Consider the following 13,932-nt stretch of genomic DNA (forward strand, 5'->3'; position numbering starts at 1 on the left):
ACATCAGATTCACTTTCTGAAACGAGTTACAAAATATAACCTTCTACATTTTTGACCCGCCCATTTCACATTATGGAATAATAGACTTCGGATTTACTAGAAATAATCAAGTTTAAAACATCTGACACCAACAATTTGTTCTTGAAGTTCATTATTAATGTCTTTCCATCTTGACATTGAGGTAACAGACACACAAAAGGTTCTGCGATAGTTATTGTTCAATGACATCTGTAAAATGTTCTTGAAAACAATACTTCCAAAATCTGTTGAATCTATGTTATAGTAATGGCCAATATGACCACTAAGGGGCACTGCTCTTCACCAAATAAGAAAACGCAAAAGGAGGTAAAACGGAGAACTTTAATTTGCACTCGTCTCTCATTCAAGATATATTAACATTTTATTTTGCTTCTCCAGCATGCTTACAGGGGAAAAAAAGACCTCATCTCATAGTGGTGAAGCAAGTTACATTCAAACAAAAATTTCACAAGGACTAGACCAGCATAGTCGATGCAAAATAGAAGACATTTCTCATCAGAATAGACGGCACATTAAAATAACACTGCAAGAATATGATGACGATGATGATGGCTAATGTAACACTTCCTAGCTGTATTTGAAAGTTTAAGTATGAAATGTAATGCATGCATGTAGAAAAATAAGGTAATAGTGAGATTCAATGATCCAGACAGAAAAACTTGGTAAATATATACCACTACAGGCGAAACAAGTAATTATCAAACCTTTTGAAGGAATAATGTTTTTATAGTCATATTGAAGAGGAGAAGACCAGCAAATCCTCAAAAAAACAAACAAACAAACAAACAAACATTGTCCTACCAAAATAAAGTCTTATTTGAGACATAATCTATCTACCTTAAGCACATTTTTAAGGCGGGACAGGAAGTGGCACACTCTGATGAATGATGAAGAGCTTCAGATTCTTCCTCCAGGTCACTTGTATTTGAATCTCAAGTATGAAGGGGAGGCAGCCTTCCTCTCCAGATATTCAGGGGACTACCTGAAGGAGTGTCGGAAGTGCAAACTCCTACGCTTCAGTTTCTCCGGGTTGTGGGAGGCCATATGGGAAAACTCCCTGAAGATGTCAATGTATGTTGTGTCTCCTAGTAGGATACAAACAACAAAGAAACATCAATGAAAAATCATTGCATGAGACCAGGATCTTTCATTTTTAAGGAGAAAAAAGAAGAGAAAACACAGAAAAGAAGGCTTTGAGGCACCCTGAAGCTTCCCCTCATTCAGTTTCCCAAATACTGGGCATTCATGCCTCTCGTTGCTACGGTAACCATTGAATATATATACACATGCAACAAAAGCAGCCGTGTCTGTGTCTGGAAAAGCTTCCAGGAGTTGAAATGTGAAATGGAAACAAACTTTTATCAAGTTTCAAGGTTGGTGCTCAGAAGGAATGCATCTGCAATTTTATTATTACTACTTATTTACCGCTCCCTATTTTTAACACACATTATCCATTTCTTTTACATTTTCCCTCATTTTGAATGCTTCACCTCAGCTACTCAAAGCTTCACTCTTCCACCCATTTCTCTCTTATTATTAGTCCAACTTTTATTTTAAACTACAAAAAAAAATCATCAAAAAAATTATCTGGTGTTTGATTTAACTTTATTCAAAACTGATCAAAGTTGTATGATTAATGTTTTTTTCCATACTAAGTTATTTTTTTAGGTTCCAGTTCGGATCGCAGGAAGTAAATGAAAAGTTACAAGCTTGTAATAAAAAGTTTATATTATTTTGTAAAATGGAAGGAAGATGTGACATGGTTTTCAACTTATTACGAATTAAATCTGAAAAGTGTGGCATACAATTGTTCTTTGATCTGACGCTTCTAAATAAAATCCAGTGCCACTAATCATTGTGTTAAGGCATCATATCGTGGGTCTGATTTTTCCTGCAGAGACAGGGAGGCTGATGCTTCATGATGATCTGTCACATAAAACCACAATAAAAGACATGTTTGTAGTTTTAATTAACATGACAACATGTGGCTACAAGGAAAATTAGTACTTCATCAAGGCTCCATGACTTTCTCGTGGAGGCTTTGACAGATAGGTTTTATGTTAATTGTGCATAGTAACTATGTCATGCACTTGAAGATAGTTCTTCAACTTTTAGCAAAGAAATAGTAATAAGGTTAGCCACAACACAAAGGGTTAGTGTTCAGACACATATTCTTTATTTCCAGTATCATTTCAAAAGAAACAGAAGGAATACATATATAGTGTTAATAAGCACAAGTACAGAATATTTAGAGAAACATTTCTTGAACTATTCAAATAAGTTTTACAGATAACAGACAAAAAGTAAAAAGTAAAGAAAAATGTAAGGAAGTTAGAAAAAGAGATGCCAAAAGAAGGATGTGTTAATAGGATTTAATATTCACTACAGTCACTGTACACACACCACAATGTATACAACACATAATCGTTCATTGGCTTAATGGAAATGACTGTTAGTCACAACATTTTTCACTTGAAAACTATGAATTTTGTTGTGAGTTACTGCCAACAAATTAGAAAAAGGCTGCATGAAAAAGTGCATCTGGTCTATCAATAGCAAGAAAGAAGAGAAAATGAGTGAGCTGCTCTTCTCGTCACCACAAACGCCTGCAAAAATATTTAGTGGTGGTAAATACAAACTAGGGACTGTGCAAAAAAATATGGATGTGGTTTAGGAAAATATATATTCTCCAACTTGAACAGAAAGTAATAAGAAATCTCCATCGAATAAAAAGTAGATCTTTCCTCAATTTTTCACAGTTTTGAACTTTACTTTTGGCAGCGAGCAAACTATGCAAACCAGGAATGAAAGACTAGCAATGGAAGCTTTGCAGATCTAGGTTGACTCTTTTCATAAGAAAATGGCATTTTTCTAATGTGAACTAAAAAAAAAAAGGTGAAGCTCACTGGAAAAATTACATTGTCTTTAGAACTAAAAAGTGAAAATCAGCAGAACTGTGAACTTTGTATGTAACATAAACATATTAGCATTAGCCTGATTATGCTAACTACCTTTAAGATCGGTTAACAGCTTTGCTGCTGTAGCAGTTCACTTTATAAAAACTATAATTGGAAAATTAAAAATCAGTTAATGTTAGTGTAATTATTTATTAATTTCCTTTAGCTATGAAATCTTTGAAATTAATGTTTTTGGCTAAATTAGAGCTGGAGCATTCAAAAGCAACAGCACTATGGTTACTTCTGCAGTGCAAACCTCTTTTCTTTTGGTTTATCGATTAGATGGCCACAATAAAGATCATAAATATTTTTGAGATGATTGGCCAAATATTTCAAACTATGAACTGCTAATATTTTTAATTTCTCCAATGGTAAGAACATGTAACTGGAAAACTAGAAACTTAGCTAACTGTTAGCAAAATTCCAACTGGTGAACAAAATGGCAAACATTATATGATCATTTTATATCATTTAATCATTATCATTTTATAATAGCAAAACATGCATTTCAGTTTCTATATGTGCAAATTTTGCACCTCAGTTATGATTGTCCCAATGTGTCATGAATCATGAAATCAATAAATGTAGCATAACTTCAAATTGTAGCCCCCATCCAATTTCTGTACAGTTAAAAAAAAACACACATTCATGTCTTAATAGAAATAAGGAAAAGGTGTTGAAAAACTGCTGGCTTTTCTTTTTCTTTGGTCAAAACTAAACCCAAATAACTTACTATCCAGGCAGTAATAGCAGGAAAAAGAATCCTACATGGAACAAATATTTAAAACATGCTCCACTATATTTTTGCAAAAATAATGTAAATACCAACATTATTTAGCAATATTAAATGTATTAACTGAGAAGCAATGAGTCAACTTCTTCTCGTGCATTGGAAATAAAAACAACTTAACTTGTATAGTTGTAATAAAGCATCTAAAGAAACATTTTACAGACTAATTATTTGTACAATGGATTTTCTCTGATTTATTGTTTTAAAAATCCCATCTTCCAGTGCAGCTTAATAAGCAAAATAAATCCACCAACAAGTGAATAAATTAAACTATAAAGATTTTCTAATGAAAACATAATTCTGTCTAAGTGCTCATCTAACAAAATCTACCCTGTTTAAAAAAAAAGAAAATACTTCCCCTGACATATTATTTAACAATACAAAAAGTACTAAAAAAGTTATTGCACCATTGCTCAGAACGTTTTTAACAAGAATAAAATTAGAGAAAATGAAATCCCCGCTTCTCACAAAAGTGCGTCATAAAAGTTTCACTTGATCAGTTTGCTGATCGATACGTAGAAACGACTCTGAGAATCATTTGGTCACAGTTAGGATCAGGTTTTACAGGTTTTCTCACTGCAGGGATGACACAGCTTTACTGAAAGACAGCTTAAAGGAAAAACTAAGATCTTCACATGAACTCACAGCTTCAGGGAAGTTCATTCAGCCTGAGATTGGTTGAATGAACCTGACATTTGTTGACTGGTTGAAAGCATTAGTGAATTTCTGCGGCAACTTAAGGACTTAAATCTGAGAACTTGAACAGAATCTAGTTGTGCTCAAAAATTATCTGCGTTGAGATTTTTATTTTTTCACTTAGTTGGTCAAGATTGACTTCAATGTTGGAGATCAACACTGAGTTCCAGCTGAAATGAGAGAGAGGAAATGACCGTGGAACGGTTTAAGGTATAAAAATCCCTCAAACACAGCAGGGCAAGGATGTTCAGGTGAGTAAAGAAAACCCTAAATGCCAAATGAGCCTGACTGAACCTGATTAGCAGTCTGCTATATGGATGCAGATAAACTCCTGAATGCACTTCTTATACTGCTGCTCGGTGGGGCTGCTGATCGGGTATTGACCTGGCTGTCCGAAGGGCCCCTCTGACTCCCGCATTTCATCGTTCATCCTGGCCAGTCGCAGCCTGAAAAACAAAGCAAAAAAAAACAAACAAAAAAAAAAAAACAGGATGAGCCGACTCCGAATTTTACACCAAAACTGGATCTGAAGTGTTTTAGTCCAATAACACACAGCGTGACTATATCTGCATTGGCTTGCTGCACGGCTATGCTCAAAGGGTCCTGGCCGTCTTCATCTCCATCGTTCTGTGCAGCTCCTCTTTTGAGGAACAAACAAACCTGCCTGGAAATACACAAAAAACGGGAGTCAAAAACAGCAAACAATAAACGAGCGAAAAAGACTAAATATTTAGTTTTGGTGAAACTTCAAATTTTTGTAAGGAAAATTAAGCTTATTTGTATAGCACCGCTCATACACAAGGTGATTCAAAGCACCTTACACAGACAAGAGCAAACATTAAATGAGCGAACAGTGGTTGTAAGAGATTAAGTAAAAACTCTCAAATCGAAGCTATGTAGAACATGCAGATAGCAACTTAAAGTATCCTGAGAAGGGAGCCTAGAGGAACCACATATGTGATTTTTCTTCATTTAGAAGCTTATTAGTAATTTATACAAAATAGCCCAACAGTCTCCCAATAAACAGTTGAGAGGACCTCGTCAGAACCCCTCCTACTTTTCCAGTTTATCAATCAAGTCGCTTTTTGGTGCAAAGTGGAGTACTCAGAACTCGTAACTAAATCAAAATGATCAAAACATCACCTCTATATTCAATTAATTATACTTTATGTTACCATCTATATAAACAACATCTCTTAAAGCTGTTTTGATATTAAAAATGCTGAGGAGTCACATGCAGCACATTATTTAAATCTTGTATAAACTGTGTTAAGACTAGTTATAAACTTGTCCACACACATTTTAGAGCAGAGATGGGAAATGCTTTACTTTGACTCACCCTGTGTGTCCCAGATACGTAGCGTGATACAAGGGCCCCCTCCCTCTTCCATCTCTTTGGTTGACATCAGCAGCGTTCTGCAGCAGGAACTCGCAGGCAACCAGAGAACCCTAAAACAAAGTTAGAAGATAAGCAGTTTACTGCTAAAGACAGTAGAGCAGAAAATATTTACAGTTAGGGATCATTTCAGTCACATTTTAAAATAAATTACCACCGTTAAGAGTTGAACATTAGAGGAACAGTTTGAACAGTTTGTCTGGATTAACTCACCCCAGTAACAGCTTGTATAAGAGGCGTCTTTCCTTCGTCCTCGTCGTTAGCCAAATTAACGTCGGCGCCATGGGCTAGAGCTTCCGCCATGACGGGCAGGTTGCGAGCCTTAGAGGCTTTATAGAGCAGCGTTCCAGGATCCATCTCCCTCGTGTCCTCCGGGTCTGAAGTCTCGGCCTCAGTCTCACCGCTCGACTCTTCAGACACTTCGCACTCTGCAGATCATAAATGGAGCTGCTCACCAAACCCTGTAGCTGTTACCTCAACCTTCTCAAACTAGACCTACCCTCCTCTGTGACGCTGTCCACCACCGAGCCAAATACCAGGATGTCTGTACTTCCGTCTGTGCTGCCTCCCAAGCCGCTGTCGCTGCTCAAACCTGCAGAAGCAAAGTTAATTTAATGCATCCGCTTGCTCAGGATTTCTGGTTATTCTCACAATGTTCCCAGATGGGTCTATGATTGAATGTTGGAGTATAAAAAGCAACAAACTCACTTCGAGGACCAGATCCATTATCAAAGTAAGAGAAGAGAGAATCCAGCTCATCAGGACAAAACAAAGATTCCCGTCTGAACTTGGCCGCTGCTGTGATAGAGACAAAAGAACAACACAAGTTAAATGTTATACATCCCAATGATTATGTGGTCCATTCTCTACAATACAGTAAAAACAAAGGACACCCTCTTTTAGAATACAAACAGCTTTGATTTCTTCACAATGGTGGAAATTCAGCAGCATCAGGTATAAAGGTTCATACTGTAATCAGCCTTAAAGTGCATAAAAATGAACAATACCAACAATAATAGTAATGATGACAGAAAATATTGTGAAATTATTAGAAATAAAAATATCTGACTCTCAATCCAAGGGATGAGCACAATGCAGTACGTTTCTGCCAAAAAAATTTAAAAGCTCTGAAATTAATCTCAAAACTTTTTTTGAAAAAACTTTCTGAGTTTGAAAAGTCTAAAATTTGCTAGAAAACAAACTTTTAGAAATTTTCTGAGTTTTAACTTGTCTGAGTTTTGAAACTCAGAAAATGTTCAACGTTTTCTCAACATCAACTTGTTAAAAGCTCGGCCCTCTTTGCTCAACTTAACATCAGTACAGAGAACTATTTGACTAATAGTTGGATAGAAAAAGTGTTTAATAGGAGATTTTTTTCTTTTACAGAATTTGAACCAGTTGAAGCCAAAACTATGATGCTCGAGGAGTTCACAATTAATCTGATTAATTGTTTCAGCCCTACTTTCAAGTATATTTTTTATGTTTTTTTAGAACTTGTAAAAATCCACATAATTGTTACTATGTTCTTACAATAAGACTCCAGAGCTGATGAAGGGTGTACTTTCTTTTTATAGAGACTGCGTCAATGTTTCTAAATTCTGTAATGATTAAAAATAAAAACAACTGGATTATTGGACTTGCCAATTGAGAGAGCAGAAGGGGAGGTGCTGCCAGGCTCTTGTCTGTATCTCCTCTGTGTTTTGGGAACAGTGGTGGCGCTGTTGTGTCTCCGGCATTTCTTCACACTCCAGTGCCTCTCCGACTTCCTCTCCCCGTTGACGAGGACCTCAGTGGAGCCCAGCTTCTTCAGGAATTTCTTCTCCACATACTTTGCTCTAATCCATGCCTCTTTTTCCTGCCTGCACCAAAACAGGTTTCAATTAATTTTACTGCCTCAGAAATAATATTTCAAATATAAGCGTGCAGCACTTTTACACATCTTTACCTTGAGCTGGATGGTAACGGTTTCTTCAGACCCTGTTCTTGGTATGAACCTTCATATATGTGGTTGATGACGCTGTTTCCAAGCTCACACATGAGCTGCAAGGAAATAAATTAAATATTATTGAAGAACACAAAATGTCAAAGTATTCAAAGTTTTACCTTTAATAGCTCTGGTTCCCATGAGTCAAGCGTCAAGGAACGCACTTTTGAACAGTGGACCCCAAGACTCCTGGAATAAAAACATTTCAACGTCATAATATGCTAAGTTGAAGCAGGAGATGGTCGTTGATTCAAGGAAAGAAATGCAGCCGTTATTCCTCTTTTATGCTGATGTGGAGGAAGGAAGGTAAACAGATCAGTCACATATTCTGTTATTCCAGACGCCTAATGTGATGCAAATTACTGTCTAGTATCCGGGCAACAGTGGTATGCTAGAAAGAAAACTGTAGTGTGACAAAAGAGCACATCTGATCCAGACTGTGAGAGGATGAGCCTGGAGAGGGAGCATGCATATTCAACAGGTGGGAGTAAAAAGAAACTGGGTTTACTTCAAAGAAAAACATGCAAATCCTGCAGATTGTTTCTGTTTTTTTCATTCTGACACTGAATTAATGTAATAAAAGGCCTCTTCTCTTTGTAAAAAAAAAAAAAAAAAGCTGATTGAGGGAGAATAAATTAGCTTTTTGCAGCCATGCTACTCTGTTAAAATCAGCACATGAGGACGTGCTTTCAGGGTAATTCGATGATATAATAACCTTGGCTTTTCTAAATACTTGTATGGCTTTTATTATGTTTCCTGAACCTTAACTAAGTTCCTAATTTCCTACAATTGGACACAAACAGTTTTGAACATTTTTCTAGTCTGGTGAACAAAAACAGCTGCATTTCAAATTTTGTGAGGATTATTTTTTTGTCTTTTTTATTTTTAGGATGTGCCATTTTTTATTTACCTTCCAAGTATTGAAGGTAATCACTTTGAAATTATATTTATACTTTCTTTAGGATAGGATTCCTACAAATTTTTATTTGAATTTATATTTTTCATAAGTTCTCATACTTTCGAAGTATAAATCCAACATTGACTATGAATTTATGACAGATTTTCATGCAGTGGATATGGATGGACAGACGGACAGATGGATGGATATATGAACAGTTGGATGGACAGATGGACGGATGGATGGATATATGAACAGTTGGATGGATGGACAGACGGACGGATGGATGCTTCAAGCTAATGTCTTTTTCCCCATTCTCTAACTTTCTTCTTTCAAACTTCCAAATCGTCCAAATCTAATAAAACTCCCTAAAATCAATTCCTTTATTTTCCAGAAAAACACTGTGGAAAACTTCCTTCAGCAGGTCTATGACTAAGTGAATATTTTCAACATTAGTCAACCTCAGACTGTTTTTTGTTTTTGTTCTAACAAGACAGTTTGGGTTAGCTATTGCTTGCATGTTCCTCTGTTTCCCACCTGTGGATGCCGGAGCACTCGATGCACAGCAGGACGCCCAGGTTGATGGAGGCCCAGCGCGGGTCGGCCTGACCGCAGTCACAGCACTGCTCGTTCCCCGGCATCCCCTGGATGCGCTGCAGGATGGTCTCACCCCGGGCGCTGCGCTCCCGCGGCTCGCTGGCTGAATCGATGCTGCTGGTGGACGGAGAGGCAGTTCTGTCCAGATGCTGAAATTAGATACAAAAATCCATCAGGTCGGCAAAGTATGCACCTCAAAAGTGTCCTGAAAATCGTTACATTTAAAACAGAACGAAAAGGAAAACCTGAGTAAAACTGTGTCCACTTACAATAATTAGAGTCGTGTGTTTAACAGCCCCGAAACCCAAATGTGGTGAAATCTCATAAACAACCTGTAAACGTTGCCCTCAAGTTATTCATGACCAAGTGATGACTCACCTCTATGTAGAAAGTGTCTGGGCTCTCTCTGTACGCTGAAGCAATGCTGGCTTGAACCGCCTGAATCCAAGCCTGTCTTAGCTTCTCAGACTCAGCCTGAAGCATGCAGCTCCTGTAACACAGATTGATTGGTCTGTTTTGAATGTGTATTGGTTGGTGTGTTGAAATTTGATGGTTGGTTGGGTTATAAGAGTATTAGATTATTGATATGATGATTTCAATAGGTAGATAGCGAGGCGGATGGATGGTTTGATGGGAGTTTGGTCTGAGGACTAGTTGGACTATTTGTTGGCTGGTTGGATTGTTAGATGGGTAGATGACAGATTGGCTTTTCTGTTTGTTGGGTGCTATATGGTTGGTTGAGTGGATAGTAGTAGCAATATGTGATTGGTTGGTCTTTTGGATGTTTATTTAGTTAGATATATTGGATAGATAGCAGTTCATGAGTTAATCTGTTAGGTGGTTGGATTCTTAGATGGTTGATCTGTTTGATTTTGCTGGATGATTTCATTGTTGGTTCGGTTGTTAGATGTTCTCTTAGACGGCTAAGAGACAGTATTAGCAGGTTTCAACAAGTCAAATTTAAAACCTTGACCAAATGGGATGGTTGGAGAAACTTGCTGCATTACAGGCCAAGAAAGCTAGCTAGCAAGAATATGCTAACAGCTAGTTGCTAGAAGCTTCAACCGCATCTAATCACAGAATACAATGAAAATGTTTGGGTGCGATTCAAAAAGTCTCACGAGAAAATAACTTAATTAAATAGTACTGCCATGACAAAATTTAAGACCTGTTCTTAACAAATTTAAGGCCAACTTACATCTTATAATGAATTTAAGACATTTGAAGGCCTTAATTTCTTTTTATTATAAGGATTTCCCCAGAAATAAACAAGAAAAGAGAATCAAAAATATATGTTTGCAGAAATGTCACAATGAACCATAATCTAGGGAATTGTTTTTCGTGATGGTCCTTTCCCAAAACAAATCTAAGCATAAAAAAAACAAGTAAGTATTTCTTACTTGAACGGGGAGACGACCTCGAAGCAGAACCTCCTCTCAATATCTTCATGTGGTTTAACAGAACACAATCGGAGGTCTTCCACTACAACCGTCAGAACATCCTGTTCACACAAAATGTCTCGTTATATTTCTCAACATGAGACAGTAACAGGAGGGGAGAACAGCTTCCCTGATATGCTTCCTGCAAAAGGAAATCTCTACAAATTCTCCATCTATTAAAATGAGTTCTAGGAGAGAACAAACAGCTCTACTGGGATCCACAAATCCCCACCAGCAAAGTGTCAACAGATATCTGCTAGCATCTCAAATCTTTCTGCAGAAATATCTCCTCGACATCAAACACAGAGATTTCAGAAAAGATCACTCTGCAACATCAAAATATATTACTGCTTTTATCTTAAGCTGATGGTTTAAAGATAAATGGACTTGCCTTCAACTTCTTCTGATAGACTAGCTGATTGTTCTGTATGGAGAACCACCGTCTGCAACAGAAACGGAGAGGGAAAGCAATAAATTAAGCCATTTGAATGATTGTAAATATTTGACTTGCTGAATAAATGATTCGCCATGGCGGTTACCTGTTCCAGGTCTTGAAGGCATTACTAGCCCTTTTGAACAAGTAGCCCTCCATCACCACGCCACTAGGGGCATCCACGTTGAACTCCACCTTCGAGTCGTCATATGAAAAATCCTGCAGAAGAGAAAGGATTTTAATTCTGGATGTTAGAGGAAGTTAAAAGCTCAACAAAGTATAGAAAACCCTGCAAAGAGGCTGCAGGTGGATTCCTCTAGAAGACCAGCAGCTTTCACTGTGTGCTGAGCATTATACACATTAGACAAACTGAATCATTTTAAACTTTGTAATAATGTGTAAAAAGAAAGACGTTTTTTTTCTCTGTTCATACAGTTGGCATAATATAACTCAGCAGATGAGTAAGCCTGATCCTGACAATCTGATTCCAGATTGCCGTAAAAATTGTCCATTTCCTCCGCAGGCACCACAACACTGAGCTATAGACTTAGCAAAATGCTATAAAGGATATGCAAAGTCCTAAAATGTTTCAGAAGTCTAAATTATGGTTGTAAAGTCATAAAAGGTAGATATGCAGTAGAAAAACATTTACTCCCATTTTTTTATATGCAAATTGTGACTTTTGACAAGAACATCTACAGAGAGAAAGTGACTTGTTTATTTTTTATTTTTCTCCAAAGTGAAGTAGACATTACACTTTTCAGATCTGTACTTATCAATAAATTTGAAAACTTTCTGGTTCACGTTAATGCACTAATTAGAGTTGGTCTGTCATATATAAAATCCTAAACAAAACATTGATGTTAATGACTTGATGTGGCAATAAGATAACTTAAAGATGTATAAACCTTTAACTTTAGCACCGTATTATGTCTATCTGTCTCAGAGTCCTCTTGTTTTTATTTCCCACGACCTCCTGTTTCTTTCCAGCAAAATATTTTTGTGCATAAGTTGAAAAAGAAATCAAAAACAATACTTTAGTGAAAAAATAAAGTTTAATCTGAACTAACAGCAGGGAATCAAATAAATATGGATGAAAAAAGGCAAATAATTCATAGAATACTATCAAATGTCTGCTAGAAACATGAAAATGTTTAGAAATACAAGTCAACCTACCAAGCTGCGATTCCACCGACAAAGTATCTTCATTTTTAAACACTGGATATGTTTCAGCAACATGGAAAAATCTTCAAAAACCTCCACAACTGCAAACCAGAGTCTGTGGAGCCAAAGTCTGAGAGTAGGATCATGTCTTTCCCCACTTCCTAACTGCAGGACCTCTAAGCTACCGAACTCTGGAGAGTATTTCCGACACTCACGTTCTGACCCCTGCGCACTGCAGCCTAAGCCTTGGGATTACAGCTAATTACCATACAGCTGCCACCATATCCATGACCACAAACATTTTAATTTCCACTGCAACACTTCAGCTGCTCTTGACCCAGAAACTAGTAGCAGATCTGTTTGGTTTGCATTAGTTGCAGCTGTTTCAGTGTGCCTCCCTTGCTGAAGGTTAGATGTTCAACCCCATGGTAACCCAGCAGGAATCCACCCTGGAGGGCAGCCAAGACTACCAAACAACAACCTCAGCAAGCTAGATTTAACATCTACAGAGACTCTGCTTGCTTCAGACTCCAACAGATCACGTTAAAAAACAACTATCTTACCTTCACTGTCTTAAATGAAGAGAAGGACATCAGAAACAGAAAACGCACTGCTGTGCTGCTCTGAAAACTCTCTACTTCTACAACAAAGATCATCTATTTTTAACGGCCCAACGTCACACAGACCAAAAAGAGCACGAGTGAATTATTAAACAAGCGGGAGACTTCTGAACGTTACGGCAAAACACGTAAAATTGTTGAGTAGCAGGCGGGAACAAGCAGGAACATGGAACGATGCAGTGAAACGCGCTGCAATGCATCATCCACCTGCTGCTCCTGCCAGCCTGCAGACCATGCTGCCGGCCTGGAACACCTCATGCTGCCCAGTTGGCAACATGTGTGAATCACCTGCAGGTTCACCCTGGGCTTCATTATCACTGCAGATTTCATGTGTCACTGTGACATCTGCTCCTCAACTAAAATATGCAATATCAGATCCCATATTGATCATGAAAGCATCCAAACTCTTCGAATTATTATGAAAAAGTAAGTCAAAATCATGAAGCTTAGGTTAATACTTAAATTGGAAAATGAGATTATATGAGAGCCCTTACACGTAAATGGATTATTGGCATCTCCTTTGTGCCTAAAGAACAAGCACAACTTTCATCAGAACACATTTGCCTGGATTTTAAGCTTCAGATTTAGGAATTAATTGATTCCCACATCCTACTGGAAATAGTTTCAGCTCATTATTTTCCCTCATCTTTCACACAACTGTTTTTGGAGCTGTGCTGAGTTGAGATAATGGATACTCTGCTTTTGCTCATGTACTCCATTTATATATCTGTCATGTAATTTAAAGGTAATCAAAGAATTTATCAAAACTTAACCAAACGTGACAACTACTGGCTTTCCAAGTAAATTAGGCTAAATGATCACCAAAATACAATTTTTCCAAGATTTTTTTTTCAAGGTTTTGTTGGCTCTAGTGGCCTTTATTTGAAAGAACTCAGACAGGAAGATGGGTAATGAGAGA

At 37.3% G+C, this 13,932-nt stretch overlaps 1 protein-coding gene across 2 annotated transcripts in view; it reads right to left on the reverse strand.

Annotated features, from left to right (window-relative positions):
• Positions 1-342: 342 nt before the first annotated feature.
• The window catches only part of acap3a (ArfGAP with coiled-coil, ankyrin repeat and PH domains 3a), a 64,565-nt gene continuing 50,975 nt past the window's right edge, over positions 343-13,932 (reverse strand). Inside the window, exons 11-25 of one of the 2 annotated variants that reach the window (XM_016681071.1) lie at positions 11,336-11,453; positions 11,188-11,239; positions 10,758-10,858; positions 9,736-9,847; positions 9,298-9,506; positions 7,982-8,051; positions 7,824-7,918; positions 7,520-7,737; positions 6,587-6,676; positions 6,378-6,470; positions 6,092-6,306; positions 5,822-5,931; positions 5,036-5,146; positions 4,867-4,928; positions 343-1,124 (exon numbers count right to left, since the gene is read on the reverse strand). In XM_016681071.1, coding sequence (XP_016536557.1) covers positions 1,018-1,124; positions 4,867-4,928; positions 5,036-5,146; positions 5,822-5,931; positions 6,092-6,306; positions 6,378-6,470; positions 6,587-6,676; positions 7,520-7,737; positions 7,824-7,918; positions 7,982-8,051; positions 9,298-9,506; positions 9,736-9,847; positions 10,758-10,858; positions 11,188-11,239; positions 11,336-11,453 — 1,763 coding nt within the window. In that variant the 3' untranslated portion in view covers positions 343-1,017. The remainder of the gene's footprint in view (positions 1,125-4,866; positions 4,929-5,035; positions 5,147-5,821; positions 5,932-6,091; positions 6,307-6,377; positions 6,471-6,586; positions 6,677-7,519; positions 7,738-7,823; positions 7,919-7,981; positions 8,052-9,297; positions 9,507-9,735; positions 9,848-10,757; positions 10,859-11,187; positions 11,240-11,335; positions 11,454-13,932) is intronic. The other variant, XM_007570777.2, reaches the window with a different exon arrangement.

Source organism: Poecilia formosa, unplaced genomic scaffold (genome assembly GCF_000485575.1).
Source record: "Poecilia formosa unplaced genomic scaffold, Poecilia_formosa-5.1.2 Scaffold268, whole genome shotgun sequence".
NCBI classification, from domain to species: domain Eukaryota; kingdom Metazoa; phylum Chordata; class Actinopteri; order Cyprinodontiformes; family Poeciliidae; genus Poecilia; species Poecilia formosa.